Source organism: Phocoena sinus, chromosome 1, assembly GCF_008692025.1.
Source record: "Phocoena sinus isolate mPhoSin1 chromosome 1, mPhoSin1.pri, whole genome shotgun sequence".
Lineage (NCBI taxonomy): Eukaryota > Metazoa > Chordata > Mammalia > Artiodactyla > Phocoenidae > Phocoena > Phocoena sinus.
Window position 1 is genome coordinate 46,124,626 of NC_045763.1, and position 19,371 is coordinate 46,143,996.

Sequence of the window (19,371 nt, forward strand, 5' to 3'; positions counted from 1 at the left end):
GCCTGCCGGCCTTTAGCAGGGAGGATGGGGGTGGGGCACTTGGTTATGTGTTAGGTGAGCATCAGAGTCAAGGGTAGTCTGAGCCCTCAGGGAAGAGCGTGAGCCTGGAATTGGAGTCGGGGGCCTGGGTTTAAGTCTTGGCAAGTCATGTCTTTTCTGGGCCTCAGTTTCCCTCCTCTTGAAATGGGTACTTGAGGTGTGGGTTGTAGATTTGCACCCAGGGATAGATCAGTGATTTTCAAAGCGTGTTCTGTGGAGTTCTGCCTTCCCAGAGGGGGCTCAGGGACTGCTTGGGGAGGTAGCTGGAAGTGGAAGGGGTGGGTGGGAACCCCTCCCAGACTCATGGTAACTCAGAGAACGGCCAATTTGCTGAATTTACCAAGTTTGCCAGTTCTTCATGTGGATATGTAGATGAGTGTACAGGAATGTTGTTTTTCAATGTAGTGAGTTCCTGAATATAAATGTTGTTCCTATAAATGCACTTGTTCCCCAAATTTATTGACTCTCCATGTAAGTTTTTGCTTAGGAAAATAGCCAAAATTTCAGTGTTTAATATGGGAATGTTAAAGTTGAAACTGGTATTTTTTCAAATCCCTTTCAAGTCACTTTCTGTTATGCCAACACCCTCCTTTGGGGGTTCTTTGATCATTTCTCCAATGGCTTATTAAGAGGAGCCTATATTCCTCAGGGTATCCATAAGAAGGATCTGTGCATTTGGAAATTCAGTAAGCAGGTCATTTGGTGAGTTGATATTTGACAAATTGGCCTTCCCCTACCTTTCCCCATCTCTCTTCACCAAAGCAGGCCTGCTTGTAGCTGTTCACACACAGGCTTTCTGCATAAGGTTTCTTTGCAAGAAGGGCTGAGTTGCTTTAAAAAGCCCTGGTCTAGGTTTGCCTCAGGCCTGCTGGCCATGCCATCCTGGAAGCCTGAGAGGCGATTTGGTGGTGGATGTTGGGGAGAAGGGGTTGGGCATGTGGTAGGAAGGCTTCTTGGAGGAGGCGGGCTGGTGTGGGCCTTGAAGGCCCGATCAGAGCTTGAGGCTTGATGGGATTGGGGGGGTGTGTCCTGAGGGGAAGGGAGGCCCTAGCAGCTTTCCTCCACCCTGCCCACAGCTGCCCCATTCCTGAGGCAGCTTCCAGGGTGGGCGGGAGAGCAAGGAAAAGGTGGCGGGTCTGGATGTGGTTGTGTGTGTCTCTGCGTGGATGTCCTTGTGTGTGTGCGCGTGTTGGTGTAAGCCTACGTGTGTCTACCTGGGCACATGCGTGCAGTGTGCCTGGGCCTGAGGGGCATAGCTCTGGCGCCCAACAGCCCAAGCACGTCCCACACCTGCTTCCTTATTAGCTCTGTGGCCGGAGGTGAGTTATTTCTCTGAGTCTCGGCCCCCTCATCTATAAAATGGGGATACTAAGAGTACCAACTGCATGGGCTGATGTGGGGTTGAGATAGTACCCATAACGCTCTTAGAGCAGTGTCTGGCACACAGTGGGCGCTCACTAAATATTCAGTACGACTCCTAACTCATCACACATCTGTGTAGGGTATGTGCACCCGCACATAGACAGACACCCATAGTTTTGCGTGTGCATTGGTGGGTGTCTATCTATGCGTCTGTGCACGTGTGTGCCCACGGGTGTGTGTGTTCATTTGCTTGTGTATGTGTCTGTGTGCCCGTGTGTGTGTTTATCTTGACAGCCTTTTCTGCCCTCCTGTGGTCCCTGCTGAGCAGTGTTAGGGGTGAAATACCCCCCTAGCATCTGCTCAGGGCAGCCGAAGCACGGGAGGGCCTGGGTCAGATCTGCTCTCACACGAGGAGCTGGTGTGACGCCCGTGCGTTTTGTACAGGAGCGTGGAGCTAGTGCAGCAGGTGGACGAGGATGATGCCATCTACCACATCATCAGCCCCGCCCTCGGTGGTGACCCCAAGCCCCAGGATTTTGTGATCCTGGCCTCTCGGCGGAAGCCTTGTGACAACAGGTGCGTGCCTGCCTTCTGGGGTGGGAGGTGGGCAGGGCTCATCTTCCTCCCCAGGGAGGGGACATCAGCCTAGAGTCAGTCCTCTGCTTCCTACTGGCCGCAGTGGTCTTACTGTGGGTAGAATGGAGGACACGGGGATGCCTGGCCCCTCTAGTCACTCATGCTCTAAAGCGGGGTGGTCTCTGTCCCTGGGGTAGTGAGGGCGCCTTGTCCCAGGCCACAGACAGGCCAGTTCTCACATGGCTGACTCCTTGGCCTCCAGCCTCTGAAGGCCCTGTGTTGGCTGAAGGGTGGTGAGGCTGTCAGCTGTGCCATGGTGGGGATGCCAGAGAGACGGCATCACTTCTGCTAGAGACAGGCAAAAAGATGAAGCACAAAAATCCCAAAGAGCGACACTGCTTCCTGAGTGTCTGCAGTGGAGGGGCTTTTCCAGAAAGTCCACAGTGCAGTGACGCTGGCTCCTGGTGAGCTCAGACCTGCTATCCCACAGGCATCTCCTCTTTGCAGCTTGGCCCAGAGCCAGGCTCTGTGTGCCTCAGACTCTGGAACCAGGCCCTCACCCTCTCCTGTGTCCCCTCCACACCCTTCCTCCATTCCAGGGACCCCTATGTCATTGCGATGAGGTCAGTTACCCTGCCCACGCACCTCGAGACCTCGGAGTACAGGCGTGGGGAGACCATCTGCTCAGGCTTCTGCTTCTGGAACGAGGGGGACCAGTTGACCAAGGTGAGGCTGGGTGTCTCCTTTCCCCCTCCCACCCAGATTCACCCCAAAGCCACCCTTGTGTCCAGAACTCAGCACTGTCCAGCTCAGACAGTTCCCGACTCAGGCTCCCCTGCCTGGCAGCAGTCTCTCTCTTCCAGCTCAGGGGAGCCTAGGAGTGTCAGGGGCTGAAAATGAGCCTTCATTAAGACCTAATCTGTGCTAAGCCCGAGGCCACTGCAGGGTCTTGGAAAAAGCACTGGACACAGAGGGCAGAGGCCCTGGGTTCCGATCTAAAATCCTATCTCCTCATTTACTTATTGTCTAAGAAGGCTTTATATGGCTCTCAGCGCCCATAAAACTCAGCAGGGCAGTCGGTGTGAACTAAAGCGTAGGGGAGAAGGCTGAGAGTGGCTGGGCTGGGGATGCCCACTGCCCCTTCCTCAGCTCACAGTGGCTCTGAGGCTCCCCACCAGGTAGGGACTTGGACAGTGCTAGCTAACTTAACACATCTAAACTGACAAGCTCCTCAGGGCAATCCTTGGGCTTATTCTAACTTGCGGATGGCCCTAGAGCACCTTCATTTAAAAGGGATTCCGAGCTGGGCTCTGGAGACCCAGCCCTCGTCCTCCAGGGCCCCCCAGCTGACAGGGGAGACATGTGATGACAGTAGTGTGTGGTGACAGAGGGAAGCCAGGGTTGTCAGCACCCGGGGTGGGGGTGAGGGGTGGAGGAGGTCACACCCGCCAGTCACGCAGTCTTCTAAGGCCGCAAGTGCTGACTGGTATTTGCTGCCTTCCTAGCAGGCGACAAGGCTGCCTCCCGCCCGCCTCATGTCCACTCAGCTCCCACCCCTCCCACTGCCCAGCCTCCCTGAGTGTGGCTTCCCATCCTGCAGGTGTCCTACTATAACCAGGCCACCCCAGGCTTTCTCAAGTACGTGACCACCAATGTGACTGGCCTCTCGTCTGAGTTCTACACCACCTTCAAGGCTTGTGAGCAGTTCCTCTTGGACAACCGGCACGATCTGGCCCCCAGCCTCCAGACCCTCTAGGCATCTTCAGTGGCCACCTCACGCCCAGCTCCCGCTCCATGCTGCCCTGAGGACACACACGCAGGGCACCGAGGGAGGCAGAGACATTTATTCCTTCCTGCCACCCCCGTGGCTCCACCAGCCCAGCACCCCTGGGTGGTCACTTTCTGCCAACATCCGCCAGCAAGTCTTGGTAGGAACTCTGGGGTAGCCTGTAGTAGACTCGGGTCCTCTCCACGGCCCTGGCTGCCAGCAGCACTGCCCGCACAGATGCATAGCTGCCCCAGCCAGGGCTGTGTTCCACTGTGACAGTGGCCCGGGGGGAGGCTGCCAACAGCCGGGCCACGACTCCAGCCGTGCTCTGGCCCAGCGGCCCAGCCTGAAGCTGGAAGGACACGGGTTGCCAGAGGCCCCAGCACAGCTCCAGCATATCTGTGAGCAGCTGTTCCCTGTAGCCACTGCTCAGCACTTCCTCGGGCCAGCCTGGTGCCACTGTCACATGGGGGAAAACCTCGGCCACAGCTGTAAGCAACTCCCTGCCAGTCACGTAGCCAGGGACCACAAAACTCCCGTGGGAGATTGTGGCCCCGACCCACACAGGCCTAGGCAGGTGGCCAAGGGTGGAGAGGGTGGCCAGTGTGGCCAGGGATGGCCGGAGGGCCGTGGGCTCTGCTATGTGCACATGGATGCCCCAGCGTCCGGTGCGCGTGGCCAGCTGCAGCAGGCAGAACTCCAGTGTCAGGACACGGCCATCTGGGGCACGTACGATGGGCACGGGGTCCCCAGCTGCAGGCTCCAGGAGGCCAGCTTCCAGCAGGATCATGCCTTCTCTGTCTGGAAGAGGCAATGGAGGCAGCAGCGGGGCAATGGGATCTGTCGATCAGAGCTGGGTTCCAGGTGGAAGGGCTGCCTTATGAATGTGCCCGGGGCTCATCAGAATGATACAATGAGTTGCTAGCTCGGCTCTGGGCCCTTGCCTGTGGCTCAGCCCTGGGGCCCATGCCCGCCTCTCTTGCAGCGTGATGTGACTGAGGGCTCACAGGTGCTGAAGGCCCGGAGCCCTGCACTTTTGACAGCGCTGTACTCCCTACCTTGCAGCTGTGTTGCTATGGTAACGGAGATCTGAGGCAGCTTCCCCAAGTGTAGGAAACTTGTGGTTGAACTAGGAGCACAGGGGCTGCAGGTGGACCTTACCTGGGAGTCGCATTGTCGCTGTGCTCCTGTTGCCCTGGATGTCAGGAACCAGCCACTCCACGCTCAGCCCCTCATCCCCAGGGAGTTGGAGAAAGGGGATCAGGCTGCCTCCCGTGTAATAGCTTTGCTTCCGTGAGGCGTTCACTGTGGGGCAAATTGCCAGGATGAAGAGGCCGCTGGTCACAGAGCCCTTCTGTGCACCGCGCATCCTCTCTAAGCCTCACAGCAAGCTTCCTGGGAGCTGTAATTCCCTGTTTTCTAGATTACAGGTGATTTGCCCAAGGTCCTACAGCCAGTAGGCAGGGTTGCTGGGATTGGAACCTGATGGAGCCAGGTCCATCTGGCCCCAAAGCTGGTATTCCTCCCCCTCACCAAGATGGCTCCCAAGGCAGGAGTGTTGGGTCTGATGGGTCCCCTTTGAGATGGCCTAACTGCAGGCTGTCCTAGGTTTGGAGTCAGGGGCGTGGATGTTTGGACAAGGTAGTGTCTGCATCACTGATCAGCAGGTACAGTGGAGGGGCCATTCTCTGAAATGCTAGAGGAAACCTTAGAGGAACTGTATTACAAGGGGAAGCATATGGGGTTTGGAATGTGCTGGTTCCAGTAGGAGCTGTGCCACGTTCAAGCTGAATGACTTTGTATAAATTACCTAACTGTTCTGGATCTCAGTTTCCCTATCTGTAAAATGGAATCCCTGCTTCACAGATCTATAAAGCTTAGCATACTGTGCTGGGGTCTGGCATACAACTGACGCTTAAAACGATCCCTTCCCCCATCCCTCCTAGGATTTTCCCCTTCCAGTGCCCCATCCCACCTAACTCTGCTGCCGTGTCTACCAAGTGCTGCCCTGTGCAGAATCCAGCCCCACTGCCCTTTCCCACACTGCCCAGACCCCTCCCTACTGGCGAGCTGCTTGAACTGGGACAGGAGAGGCTCGAAGAGGTCATAGTAGACTTGGTGGGTGGCGGTGTTGTCCCGGACGTAGAGGAGATCGTCCACTGACACGGGGTCTGAGGTGGCCTGCCACAGCGTCAGGCTGTACCTGGGGTCCAGAGAGCCAGCTCAGTGCCTGCCTGGGCCCAGCAGCCCTCAGCCCCACTCCTGTGCTCAGAGTTGGACCCGAGCTGGGCAGGGGGGGAACACTACCCTGCTTCCTGGGGGCAGAAGAAGCCACAGAGGCCTCGGGAACGATGACTGAGAGTAGAGGCTGAGAAGCGGGGTGATGGACTGCCCTGCCTCCTCACTTGGAGTGTCTATTTCTGGGTCCTGTCTTAGGAAGGAGACAAGGACAGAAGAGACGGGCTCAGGGGGTGGGGCTAGAGGTCAGGTATGAAGAGGGGAAGGGGGCGGCCTCCAGTGGGGAAAGGCTGAGGAAGGTGGGGCAGCTGGGGACAGAGTGCAGGGGTGGGGATGGGGCTTCCTCAATCCCTACAGAGCTATCTTGGGGCAGAGGCTGTAGGTGCAATCTGTGTAGCCCCAGGGAACAGCTGGCTTCCATGGGAGGAAGCTGTGGGAGGCAAATTGTGTCTCAGTGTAGACACTTTCCAACGGGCAGAGAGTTGTCTGTCAATGGACGGGCTGCCTCAGATGATAGTGAGCTCCCCATTACTGGAGGCATACAAGCAGAAAGCAGGGACATTGTAGAGCATGTGAGCACCCGCAGAGGTTGGACCAGGTGATCAATAAGACCCTTCTAGCCATGAGCCTCTGGGATCTTCTAGGGGCATCAGTGCCTGGGAGCGGGTTTGGAGGGAGTGGGAGCTGTGGCAGGGGCCTGGGAGTCCTCACCTCTCAGATTGGCCCAGCAGCCAGCTGAAGTGGGGCCAGGCAGCCCGTACCATGACAGCCCGCACAGGGAAGGTGACCTTCTGTGGCAGTCCTTCCACCAGCCCCTGCATCTTCTCTACCATGGCTCGGGTATATGTCCCGTTTGGGAACAGGGGCAGGTAGAGGGTGGTCCAGCCTGGAGACAGGGTTGCCTTAGAATACTTCTCCTGGACCAAGGCCAGGAACCTGCAGAGAATCAGAGATGCTGGTCTTTTAGAGCCCCTTCCTCATCTCCCAGGTTCCCATCACAGTGCTAAGAGGCAGGATATCTTGCATCTATGATATAAGGGCACAGTCCTAAAGAACAGAAATGGCTTGCTCAAAGTCCCACAGTAGGGCATGGACTTTGGTGTTGGGGAGGTCTGGGTTTGGGTCCTGATTCTGTGATCTTGGGCAGCTCACCCAGCCCCTTTGATTCTCAAAGATGGCATCCTTTCAGGCAGGACAGGCCTTCGTAAACATACCCACATGGACGGGGGGATCTAAAGCCCCAGGTGTGGGATGTGAGTTCTCCCAGCTGTGAGAGTCTCTGAACTTTCATATTTTATTTAAAAATTTCATTCAGATTTTGCCTTGATGCAAATTTTAATAGGCAAATAATGTTACCCTCTCCCTCTCCCCAAATTATTGAGTAATTTTCTTCACTCCAAGAAGGTGAACCATTATTTATCTTGGGCCACTGACTACATTTTCAAACTGCTGCTTTCCAAATGCACCTCAGTTTGAGAATCGTGATAAATATTGGACGGATGGATTGTTGGCTGACTGCCTGGAAAGATGGATGGATGGATGGATGAACGGTAAAGAGCATGGAGGTTAGAGTCAGATAGGCCTGGTTTTGAATCTTTCCTCTGCCAATTACTAGATTTAGGCAAGTCATTTAACTTCAGTGAGATATTTCCTTTATTAATAAAATGAAAATAATATTACCTACCTCATTCTCAAGTAAGAGTTAAGTGGTATTCTACAACTAGAGTACTTAAAACAGTGCCTGTGACACATAATAAACATGCAACAGATTGTGCCTCAATTATTGTCAGCTTTCTCATCTGCAAAATGGTGAGAAAAAAGGCTCCTCACCTGGCATTGCTACGTGAAGATCAACTCAGATGTATGCTCTCCTTTTAAGTGGCCCTTTGTAAACTGGAGCACACCACGAAGCTGGTGTTACATGAGGGCGGTTGGTGGCAGTGCTGGGATTTCATGGGGGGCTAAGGAAGGAGTCAGTGCTTTAGACTTTTCTAGCAGGCCAAGTGTTGCCCTTGTCACTGGACCAGGCCCTGTTTGCCCTCCAGGAATAATCACTGTAGTAAGGGTGACAAACCTGTAATCCAACGGTGATAGTCCAACGAAATCAGGACTGTTAGGAGAAAGTGTGAGTGAAGGCCCTCAGTGGCCTTGGATGTCAGGGAAGTTTCTGGGACAGGTAATGACTGGGCAAAGGTTCATCAGGAAATGGGGGAAAGGCATTCAAGGCAGAGGGAATAGCACGTGTGAAGGCTCAGAGGTCAGACTGCATGGTGTGGCTGGAAGCAAACTCAGCAAAGGTCCCCTGAGCACCTACTGTGCCAGATGTTGACGGAAGAGGATTGGACACAGCTGGGGCAGAGAAGCGAACACTCACTGTGTAGCATTGACTTCTATCGGGATGGCCATGTTGGGGCCCCTCAGGATGTCGGCATTGATCCACACAGGCCTCCGAACTCTCCCCTCCTCGGTCAGCCGCCGCAGGAGGTCCAGGGAGGGGCCCACGGCCTTGATGCTCTTGAAGTCTAGTTTGATGCCTGTGGGGAGAGGGCCAAGGGCTTGGGGAACTGGTCCCTCGTGCTCAAGGAAGAAGGAAACAGAAGACATGACTTCCTGGGACAGAGAGAGCAGGTATGGTATGTGTGTTGGGGGCAGGGAGGGAAGACAGGGACCAGATTCTCGCTGGGTGTGAAGAAGGGTTTTCAAACAGGCAGAGCTAACCTGGAGAGAAAGGACTTGCCTCTGTAGGAATGAGCTCCCGTCCCCCATCACCAAGGGGAGGAAGCAGATGACGGGTAAGGGCTTGGGACTTGGGGCAGGTTCAGGGGTTGTCAAGCGTCGGATGAAAAGGGACTGTGATTCTTGGACAGGCAGGCTCAGAGGGTCCTAAGCCACCTGAGCCTGAACAGCAGGAGATGAGGCTGAGAAGTTAGAGCAGGATGTTGCAAGACAGGCCAAGGAGATCACACTTTGTCCTGAGGACAATGGGGAGCCATGGAGGGTTAAAGCAGGGGAGTGACGCGACAACTGGCATTTTGGAAAGCTCACTCAGGTAGGGGCTGAGTTTGGAAGCAGGAAGCCAGTGAGGAAGGAGGTCCAGGAGAAAGACGATGTGACTGGGACTAGATCAGGGGGTGGGCTTCAGGGTTAGAATTGGCAGGTGCAGCAGCTGAGCGGACGTGGAGGATGAGGGAGAGACATTAGGGTGATGCTGGATTCTGACTATAACTGGCAAAGAGACATGGGAGGGGAAGGTGGAATTTGGCTTTTGAGCATGTTATATCCAGTTCCATGGATTCAGGGCCCAAACATGTTTGGTCCTTTGCAGCTTACCCTGCACTTTTTTATCCCTCGTCTCACTGATCTTCCCCGAGCCCAGGCCTCTAGAGCGGTGGGCTGGAAAGCCAAGGCAACGAGCAACTCCTGACGAGCACTGGACTAGCTTCCTAGTGGAAGGACCTCTGCACATGCGGCCTGAGGACCAGAGGGCTGGGCAGCTGGGGAGGGGCTGAGAGAGGTCCTTACCCTTCTGGGAAGAAGCCAGCACGGCCTCCAGCCACTGCTGTAGGGTGTTGTCACTGTAGATGGCTGGGGGGTGCGCCATGATGGGGACCCCTGTCTCATTGACTGTGCCGAGCCCTTCTACCGTGACATCTGCCTCCAGGGCCACAGCGTCACCTGTGCAAGAGGACAAACTCCATCTTGATTGGTTCCTTTTTTTTTTTGCTGCACAACTTGTGGGATCCTAGTTCCCCGACCAGGGATAGAACCTGGGCCCCGGCAGTGAGAAGGCCGTGTCCTAACCACTGGACCGCCAGGGAATTCCCAGATCATTTCCTTTTTTAAAGCAATTTTTCTCATCATCAAAGTATTACACATTTATTATAGAACATTTGGAAAGTACAGAAAAGCAGAAAGAAATATTCGCCGACATTTCTAAATTTTTGCTACTAACAAATAATGATGCATATTTTATTCTGATTTTCTGATTATTTTTTATCCTGACTTGAGGAAAGCATTTCCATCATAGTTCATTTTTTGATGTATTTTCTTCCACTTTTATCTATTTATAGTTTTTACACAGTTGGGAATACTCTGCATTTATAATTTTAATCTTTTTCTTTCAATAGTGACACATTTTTTACAATCTTTTCTATGTTTCATTAAAAAAAAAAAAGCTGCAAAAACCCGATTGAGGGCACTCACCCTGCTTTAGTTAGCCACTCTCCCATTCCTGAGACATCCTAGTAGTTTCTAAATTTTTGCTACTAACAAATAATGATGCATGTTTTATTCTGATTTTCTGATTATTTTTTATCCTGACAAGGAATTTGAGTCAGGGCCATGCAGGGTGTTTTTAAGGCCCATACTAACAAATTACTGTCTAGAAGAATTCTTCTGACTCATGTTCCTGCCAGAAATACGTAAGCTGGCCCATCTCCGGCACACTTACAGCACTGAGCATCGTTTATTTTTTTTTATTTTTTTTTTTTAATTTTATTTATTTATGGCTGTGTTGGGTCTTCATTTCTGTGCGAGGGCTTTCTCTAGTTGTGGCAAGCGGGGGCCACTCTTCATCGCGGTGCGTGGGCCTCTTACTATCGTGGGCTCTCTTGTTGCAGAGCACAGGCTCCAGACGCGCAAGCTCAGTAATTATGGCTCACGGGGCTTAGTTGCTCCGCGGCATGTGGGATCCTCCCAGACCAGGGCTCGAACCCGTGTCCCCTGCATCGGCAGGCAGACTCTCAACCACTGCGCCACCAGGGAAGCCCAGCATCGTTATTTTTATCTTTTAAATGCACACAGTTAACTCCATCAGGCGGCTGTGTGACGCCTGCTCCGAGAGTTCAGTCCAGGAGGGAGCTGAGGCCTTTCAGTGAGAAGTAGGCCAGAATAGCCGGCCAGGGTCTCTGTCTAAGGAATGGAGTGGAGGGCAGGCGGGTCGCTCTCAGCTCCTGCCCCATCACAGACAGTTGGCATCAGAGGGCCTCTTGTGTTTGACACTCGCAGCCTCGTGACTTGAGCTCTGCTCCCCTCCAAGTCCATTCTGCACACGGCCACTAGAGTGAGTATTCCAAACACGTACCTGATCGTGTCACTCCTGTTAAAAAATCAAAACGTCCCTGCCCGTTGTCCTAAGAGTCCAAGCTAAATGCCTTACCATAGTCTGTGAGGTCCTGCATGACCAGGCCTTTCCCATCTCATCTCGAGTCCCTCTCTCCCTCAATCTCTAGCTTCCAGCCACTCCTGTTTCTCCAACATTAATGTGTACACAAATCACCCAGGAACTGTTAAAATGCAAGTTCTGCTCAGTAGGTCTGGGGTGGGGCCCAAGATGTCTAACAATCTCCCCCGTGATGCCCATGCTGCCGGTCCGTGGCCCACACTTTGAGTATCGATGCTCAAATATCTTGTCTTCCCTTCTCTGGGCTCTTACACATGGCTGTTGTCTTGGCAACACTTCCCTCCGCAGCTTTACTAGGCCACCTCCAGCTCATCCGTGGGTGTTGGCTTAAAATATCAAGGAGGCCATCCCTAAACCACACATCCAGTCTAAGTTAGGTTGCCAGCTTCTCCTCTGAGTGCTCAGCCCCCATGTAATCACTCATTTAGCACAAGCTTTCCTGAGTGTTAAGTGTCAGGGAGCAGGGTCCGGGTCTGTGTTGCCCATCACTTGGATTTCCAGTGCCAAGACAATAATAGGCCTAAAAAAGGAGCTTCAAAAATGTTTGTTGGATGATAAAAGACTGAATGAATGGGTGATAGAAAAGTTAAGGTCAACCAGCACAGGCTCAGAAAGGTGATAGCGCTTGCCCAAAGTTGCAGAGAATTTTTGCAGATTTCTTTAAAATCTAGGTGTTTGGATTTCCAGGAGGGGGAGGAAGCTGAGTGCCAGGCTGTCCCCAGCACTGAGCCAGGCACTTTGCATTGTCCCACTTCATCCTCATATTATACCTCCTGCCCAGAGCTCTGGACTTCCTGGAGTCCTCACTGGCAAGATGGGGATGAGCCTCCCTGGACCGTGACTACAGGACATGGACATAAAGGCATGTTGTAAACTGTGAAGGGCTATATGAAGGTAGCCTTTATTTTTATGGCTTGAACACAAAGCACTTTCTTTTCTTAACTTTCGGTTACCTGGGAATGCAGAGAGAGGGGTCCAAAGAGTTTGGGGCCCATCAAGGCCCAGAGAAGCCAGGCCCGAGGGGGCAGCTGGGCAGATAAGAGGGTAGTTCAAGAAAAAAATACTGGCCTTCCCTGGTGGCGCAGTGGTTGAGAGTCCGCCTGCCGATGCAGGGGACACGGGTTCGTGCCCCGGTCCGGGAAGATCCCACATGCCGCGGAGCGGCTGGGCCCGTGAGCCATGGCCGCTGAGCCTGCGCGTCTGGAGCCTGTGCTCCGCAACGGGAGAGGCCACAACAGTGAGAGGCCAGCGTACCGCAAAAAAAAAAAAAGAAAAAAAAAACTGCTTAAAAAAAAGAGAATGGATACTGAGGGGTCTTCTTCCCCATCTAACGGGAGCCAGTTCCGGTCTGGGGAGGGTGGGGGCACGCTGGGCGGGATCCAGGGCTGGAACCCAGGTCTCTGAGGCCCGGTGAACCTCCGATGCTGCTGCCTTGCTTGACTTTCACCAGCTGCCTTCCTTGAGACACTGTGAGCCCCTTGAACACAGGGCCACATCTCACTCATTTCTAAACCTCCTCCTGAGCTGGGTGCAGAGTAGGCGCCCAGCAAACGCTCAGTGAAGTGGACTAAAGACTGATGGACCTAACTTGCCTCCTTGCGATCGCCACCTGGATCCAGCTTCCTCCCGAAGTCTTCTCCCTTGTCATTTACACCTGTTGTGTGCCTTCCAGATGCTGAATCTGGGGGGCCAACTCGCTTGGTTGGGGGTGTGAAGTAACAGGAGATGAGGAAAGGATCAGGTTTCTGCAGCCACAGTAAGAGTCCTGGTCCTCAGGGGTGCAGTCAGGTGGGAAGGAGTGATGCTCTCCAGAGGGAACCCACAGGAACTTACCAGACCCTCCTTCCCCTCCCCCACATGCCAGGAGCTCTATGCATCACGTCCGGCAGGAGAGCGCTGTGGCTGAGCGTACAGATCCTGAACCCAAGGCTGCTAGCTTCCAGTCCCAGCTCTAACACCTGCAAGCTGTGTGATCTTGGGCAGGTTGATGGACCTCTCTGTGCTCCCTGTCCCCTTGTTTACTAGAAGTAAATAATAAAATATCCTTTGTTAGGCATTCACTAAGTATTAATTATCATTTACGTGGAGTAGCTCACTTAACTAGGGTGAGCACATGTCCCCATTTGCCAGGGATAGTCTGGTGTATTCCTGTTGTTTCAGCATAATTATTAATAATGACCTCTTTCACTATCAAAAGTGCCCTGGTTTGGATGATAAATGATATGGTCACCCTACCAGCCCACGTTTTGCAGAGGGAAAAACTGAGCTGCAGATGGGTGAAGTCACCTGCCCCAAATCACTCCTCTGGTAAATGATAAAAGGTAGAATTTGAACCCAGTCTGTCTGCCTTCTAGGCCTTTGCTGTGGCCCCTCCCCTCCACATGGGTGTCCAGTCACGTTCAAGGTGACTTCACCGGCCTAACCCTGGCCTACCATTGGCTCCCCCCGAGGGTCCCCACCTCAGTTGTGGAGCCACCCTCCTCCCAGAGACCTACCCCAGGGACCTAGCAGGACCCTCAGGGAGAAGACTGGGCCTGGGGTCCTCTGCACCCCTGCAGCTATGCTAAGGGGTGCCTCTGCACGCTCCATGCTGTTGGGCACTGCCTGGTTGGGGCCCTTAGCTTTCTTCTTGGCCAAGGTCCCAACTTGGTGGGGCCTGATCCCTTACCTGCTGCCCCAGGGCTGACCTGGGATGAGCCTGGGGCTGGCAGATCCTCTTTGCTTTCCCTCAGGCCTTATCTGCCAGATAAGAGCCCTCCCTCTTGCCAGGGAGTTCTCTGGCCTCTTATCACCCAAGTCTGGCCATTAGCCTCCCGATCCTGAAGCAGCAGCAAACTGGCTCCACCCAGCCTGTGGTGGCCTCTCCTCTGCTGACCACCAAGCCTGCCTCCTCCAGGAAGTCTCCCTAAGGACTCATTCATTCATTCAGCAAACCTTTCCCAGATGCTCATTCCCAGGCTCTCTGCTGGTGACTCTGCTGGAGTAAGAGCCAGAGGCCTGGCGCCTAGGTCTTGCTCTGCTTCAGACCTACTGTGTGACCTTGGACAAGACCCTCTGGATCTCACTTTCCTAAACTTGAGGGATTTTGGTTGAGCAGTGGTTCTCAAAGTGTGATCCTGGGGCCAGCAACATCAATGTCACCTGGGAACTTAACAGAAATGCAAATTCTCAGGCCCCACCCCAGAACCACTGAATCTGAAATTCCAGGGGTGGGGCTAGCAATGTGTTTTCTGAAGCACGCTCGAATCTGGGGACCCTTCCTTTCATCTGGAATAGTCACTGCCTTAGAGTTTACAAGCACATACATGAACACGATCTAACGAGCTTCCCCATAGCCCTGGAAGAGTGAGATCTTCCCTTTTGAAGAGGGCCAGGCGTAATGCAGTGGTTTAGAGCGTGGGAGCTGACCACTGGGTGCTCCAATGCTGGCTTAGCCACTTTCAAACAGTGTGACCTTAGTGAAGTTAGGTAAGTTACCTAACTTTTCTGAGCCTCCATTTTTCTCCTGTCGAATGGCACCCACAAAACAGGCTGCTGGTAGTCCCAGGAGACCCACGTGGAATGTGAGTGTGTGTCCCCACAGGGAGTGGTTGCCCACTGGCTGCCGTAATCATTCTGAATCAGAGGCTCAGGAGTTATACAACTTGCTCAGGCTTCCACAGCTCGTTTTTGGTAGCGCTGGCACTCAAACATCTTCTGGCTCTTTAGACTTTGAGGACAAAGGCCTCCTTAGCAGGGAAGCTGTCTCCTGACAAGGCCTGGGAGGAAGGGCAGGATGTGACCTTGGAACCAGACATCTCTGCACAACCTGAGCCAGTCACTTAACCCCTGAGCCCCCACTTTCTCAAGTGGAGGATGGCAAGAATGTGGCGATACCCATCCTAATGCCACCTCATAGGTAGTGCTGTCTTAGCCCCACCTCTGCTCTCCCTCCATTGCCTCCACCTCTGCCCCGGCCTGCCCCAGTTCTGGCAACTGGACTTACTGCTGAGGGCAGCCCTCATCTCCTTCTGGCTGTTGGCAGCATGGTACCAGGTGACCAGAAGGCCGTCGTGTTGGCTGATCTGACCCAGGCTCAGCAGGTAGTCCAGCATGTCCGCGTCGGAGCGGCAGACCGCATCCTGCTCACAGCCTGCAATCAAGGCGAAGGGAACTGTCAACATCAGTTCTTGCCTCAGACCAAGACTCTCATCCGTACATCCTACTAACCCTCCTTGGGCCCCAGGGAGTATCTAGCACACCATCTAGCAGAGACAGTGGACCCCAGATTCATCAGAGCTGGGAGAGGGAGAAATACATGGGGTCCTGGGCACAATGATGCTCTGAACCAGCCTGCAGATGTTGGGAAGTTCACTGATAAGGGAACATTTAAGGGAGACCTAGAAGGATGGGTGTGTAACTTTGACCAAAATAGGGGACTAGGTTATTTCAGACAGAGAGAACAGTATAAGCAAAGGTTTGACCGTAGGATATATATGGTTGCCTAAAGGAATGGCCATTGGCCTGGTACAGAATGCAGAGAAATGGAATAGGGCAAGATTGGAAGAGGGCTGTGATCCAGTTGTAAATGGCTTTGGGCGCCAGCAAAGGAGTTGGGTGTGTGCTGGAGACAGCAAACTAGGTTTATGTTTAGAAAGATCTCCTTACACAGTGGTTAAGAATCTGCCTGCCAATGCAGGGGACACGGGTTCGAGCCCTGATCCAGGAAGATCCAACATGCCATGGAGCAACAAAGCCCGCGTGCCACAACTGCTGAGCCACGTGCCGCAACTGCTGAGCCCACGTGCTGCAACTACTGAAGCCTGTGTGCCTAGAGCCTGTGCTCCGCAGCAAGAGAAGCCACTGCAATGAGAAGCCCATACACTGCAATGAAAAGCCCATACACTGCAATGAAGAGTAACCCCTGTTCGCCACTAGAGACAGCCCATGCGTAGCAATTTAGACCCAACACAGTCAAAAATAAATAAATAAATAAAAATTAAAAAAAGAAAAGGAAAGATCTCCTTGGTGGCAGACCGAGCATGGGCTGGTGTGAGCAGGCTGGCAGTGGAGACTGTGTGGGAGGGGGAGGGCTGCTGCAGGGGTCCAGCAGGAGACAGAGGCTTGAGAGGTCATGGTGGGCAGGGATGGAGGGTAGAGGATGGGAAGGAAGAGCCTCGAGGCACAGAACTGAAGATACAGGCATGAGGCAGGAGGAAGAGAGGAGGCTGCTCCCAGGTCCCCATGTGGATGGAGGACCCTTCACCAGGAGATGGCACAGAAGGGAGAGGGAAAGTTTAGCTCAGTCAGCTGAATATGAGATGCCTGCGTGACCCTCCAAGAAGGAATGTTCATCTGGGGGCACAGAAGGAGGTCTGGACTGAAGACCAAGGTTCATTGGTCCTCAGGTAACTGAAGCCTGGTAAAGAAGGAAGGGAAAGTTAATGGGACTGTCTGTTGGGAATCAAGTCTTGGTGGGGTTGGTGATGGGAGGGGCAGGTAGAGCTGTGGATGGAGGAGAGTCTTGGTAGGGAGGGGAGAAGAGGCCATCAGGGCTGTCAATGGGGACAGAACCTTCTGGGGGCAAGGAGTGAGGGATGGGGGAAGCCGACCAGATGGCATGACTGGGAAGCTCCTACCTGGCAGGATGCCCTGCTGCAGCAAGAAGCACAGGATCATCCCGATGGTGAACACCAGAGCCACACTGGCACTGCTGACAAGGGCCCACTTCGAGCACCCCTTCTTGTAGGCCATGATGACCCTCTCTGGGAAATGCCCCACACTCCTCGCGGTGCAGTCTCCTGAGGCTCTCAGAGCTAGGATCGGATGGGAGGCAGGAGCCTTAGTAGCACCTAGTTGTCCCCTGGCGGGCCAGGAAAATGTCCTAGAAGACAGTTCCCAAAGTCCCTCCTACCTTCCCGCCCTCCTCCTCCTCCTCCTCTCTCTCTCCCAGGATCTTAACGGGTCAAGCAGAAAATCCTGCCACCTTCAAAATGACCTTTGAGCACATTAAGAGTCAGCAGAAGATGTTAGACTGAGCCCCACCTGCTGCCTGTCTGCCCCTGCCTGGGAGTTGGGGGACCAGGTATCTAGATCCAGCTTGACTTTGCTTTCCTGAAGACCTGGAGGTTTTCTGCCCCTGCATAAAAGGAGACACCTAGATGGTTCTTCCCTCTTTCTGCCCTGCCCCAGGGAGTCACAAAGGTCAGGAAAGGGTGGGAGACAAGGACAGATTAGATCTGCCTGAGGAATATGAATTTTCCTTCTATCCCAGTAGATTATCTACCTGAGATTGAGAGTGGTAGGCCTGGAGGGCAGGGGGGAAGGTGACAGAGTAGAAGGACAAGCGCTCACTCCCTCTTATGAGAGCACCGGAATCACAACTAACTGCTGAACAATCATCAACAGGAAGACCCTGGAACTCACCAAAAAAGATACCCCACATCCAAAGACAAAGGAGAAGCCACAATGAGATGGTAGGAGGGGCACAATCACAATAAAATCAAATCCCATAACCGCTGTGTGTCTGACTCACAAACTGGAGAACACTGATACCACAGAAGTCCACCCACTGGAGTGAAGGTTCTGAGCCCCACATCAGGCTTCCCAACCTGGGGGTCCAGCAACGGGAGGAGGAATTCCTAGAGAATCAGACTATGAAGGCTAGCAGGATTTGATTGCAAATCAACAGGACGGGGGGAAACAGAGACTCCACTCTTGGAGGGCACACACAAAGTAGTGTGCACACTGGGACCCAGGGGAAGGAGCAGTGACTCCATAGGAGACTGAACCAGACCTACCTGCTACTGTTGGAGGGTCTCCTGCTGAGGCAGGTGTGGCTGTGGCTCACAGTGGGGACAAGGACACTGGCAGCAGAAGTTCTGGGAAGTACTCCTTGGCGTGAGCCCTCCTGGAGTCCACCATTAGCCCCACCAAAGAGCCAGGTAGGCTCCAGTGTTGGGTTGCCTCAGGCCAAACAACCAACAGGGAGGGAACCTAGCCCCACCCATCAGCAGAAAAGTGGATTAAAGTTTTACTGAGCTCTGCCCACCAGAGCAACACCCAGCTCTACCCACCACCAGCCCCTCCCATTAGGAAATTTGCACAAGCCTCTTAGGTAGCCTCATCCACCAGAGGGCAGAAAGCAGAAGCAAGAACTACAATCCTGCAGCCTATGGAACAAAAACCACATTCACAGAAAGATAGACAAAATGAAAAGGCAGAGGACTTTGTACCAGATGAAAGAACAAGATAAAGCCCCAGAAAAACAACTAAATGAAGTGTAGATAGGCAACCTTCCAGAAAGAGAATTCAGAATAATGTTAGTGAAGATGATCCAGGACCTTGGAAAAAGAATGGAGGCATAGATTGAGAAGATGCAAGAAATGTTTAACAAAGACCTAGAAGAATTAAAGAATAAACACCTAGAAGAATTAAAGAACAAACAAACAGTGGTGAACAATACAATAACTGAAATGAAAAATACACTGGAAGGAATCAATAGCAGAATAACTGAGGCAGTAGAACGGATAAGTGACCTGGAAGACAGAATGGTGGAATTCACTGTCATGGAACAAAATAAAGAAAAAAGAATGAAAAAAAATGAAGACATCCTAAGAGGCCTCTGGGACAACATTAAATGCACCAACATTCGCATTATAGAGGTCCCAGAAGGAGAAGAGAGAGAGAAAGGACCTGAGAAAATATTTGAAGAGATTATAGTTGAAAACTTCCCTAACATGGGAAAGGAAATAGCCACCCAAGTCCAGGAAGTGCAGAGAGTCCCAGGCAGGATAAACCCAAGGAGAAACAAACTGAGACACATAGTAATCAAATTGACAAAAATTAAAGACAAAGAAAAATTATTAAAAGCAGCAAGGGAAAAATGACAAATAACATACAAGGGAACTCCCATAAGGTTAACCGCTGATTTCTCAGCAGAAACTCTACAAGCCAGAAGGGAGTGGCATGATATATTTAAAGTGATGAAGGGGAAGAAATTACAACCAAGATTACTCTACCTGGCAAGGATCTCTCATTCAGATAAGATGGAGAAATCAAAAGCTTTACAGAGAAGCAAAAGCTAAGGGAATTCAACACCACCAAACCTGCTCTACAACAAATGCTAAAGGAACTTCTCTAAGTGGGAAACACAAGAGAAGAAAAGGACCTGCAAAAACAAAGCCATAACAATTAAGAAAATGGTAATAGGAACATACATGTAGAT

The 19,371-nt window shown here is 52.7% G+C and overlaps 2 protein-coding genes across 2 annotated transcripts in view; one reads left to right on the top strand and one right to left on the bottom strand.

Annotated features, from left to right (window-relative positions):
- ACOT11 (acyl-CoA thioesterase 11) overlaps window positions 1-4,874 on the top strand; it is a 108,347-nt gene extending 103,473 nt beyond the window's left edge. The window contains exons 16-18 of the mRNA XM_032638745.1: window positions 1,846-1,977; window positions 2,577-2,703; window positions 3,578-4,874. Of these exons, the coding sequence (XP_032494636.1) occupies window positions 1,846-1,977; window positions 2,577-2,703; window positions 3,578-3,733 (415 nt within the window). The 3' untranslated portion in view covers window positions 3,734-4,874. The remainder of the gene's footprint in view (window positions 1-1,845; window positions 1,978-2,576; window positions 2,704-3,577) is intronic.
- On the bottom strand, window positions 3,802-17,979 carry FAM151A (family with sequence similarity 151 member A). Its single transcript, XM_032603588.1, has 9 exons — window positions 17,945-17,979; window positions 16,784-16,960; window positions 15,151-15,297; window positions 9,506-9,658; window positions 8,358-8,517; window positions 6,695-6,919; window positions 5,809-5,948; window positions 4,907-5,050; window positions 3,802-4,546 (listed from the first exon to the last, which is right to left on the bottom strand). Exons 2-9 carry the CDS (start codon window positions 16,896-16,898, stop codon window positions 3,873-3,875), a joined length of 1,758 nt encoding a protein of 585 aa, XP_032459479.1. The 5' UTR covers window positions 16,899-16,960; window positions 17,945-17,979; the 3' UTR covers window positions 3,802-3,872.
- Between the last annotated feature and the right edge of the window lie 1,392 nt (window positions 17,980-19,371).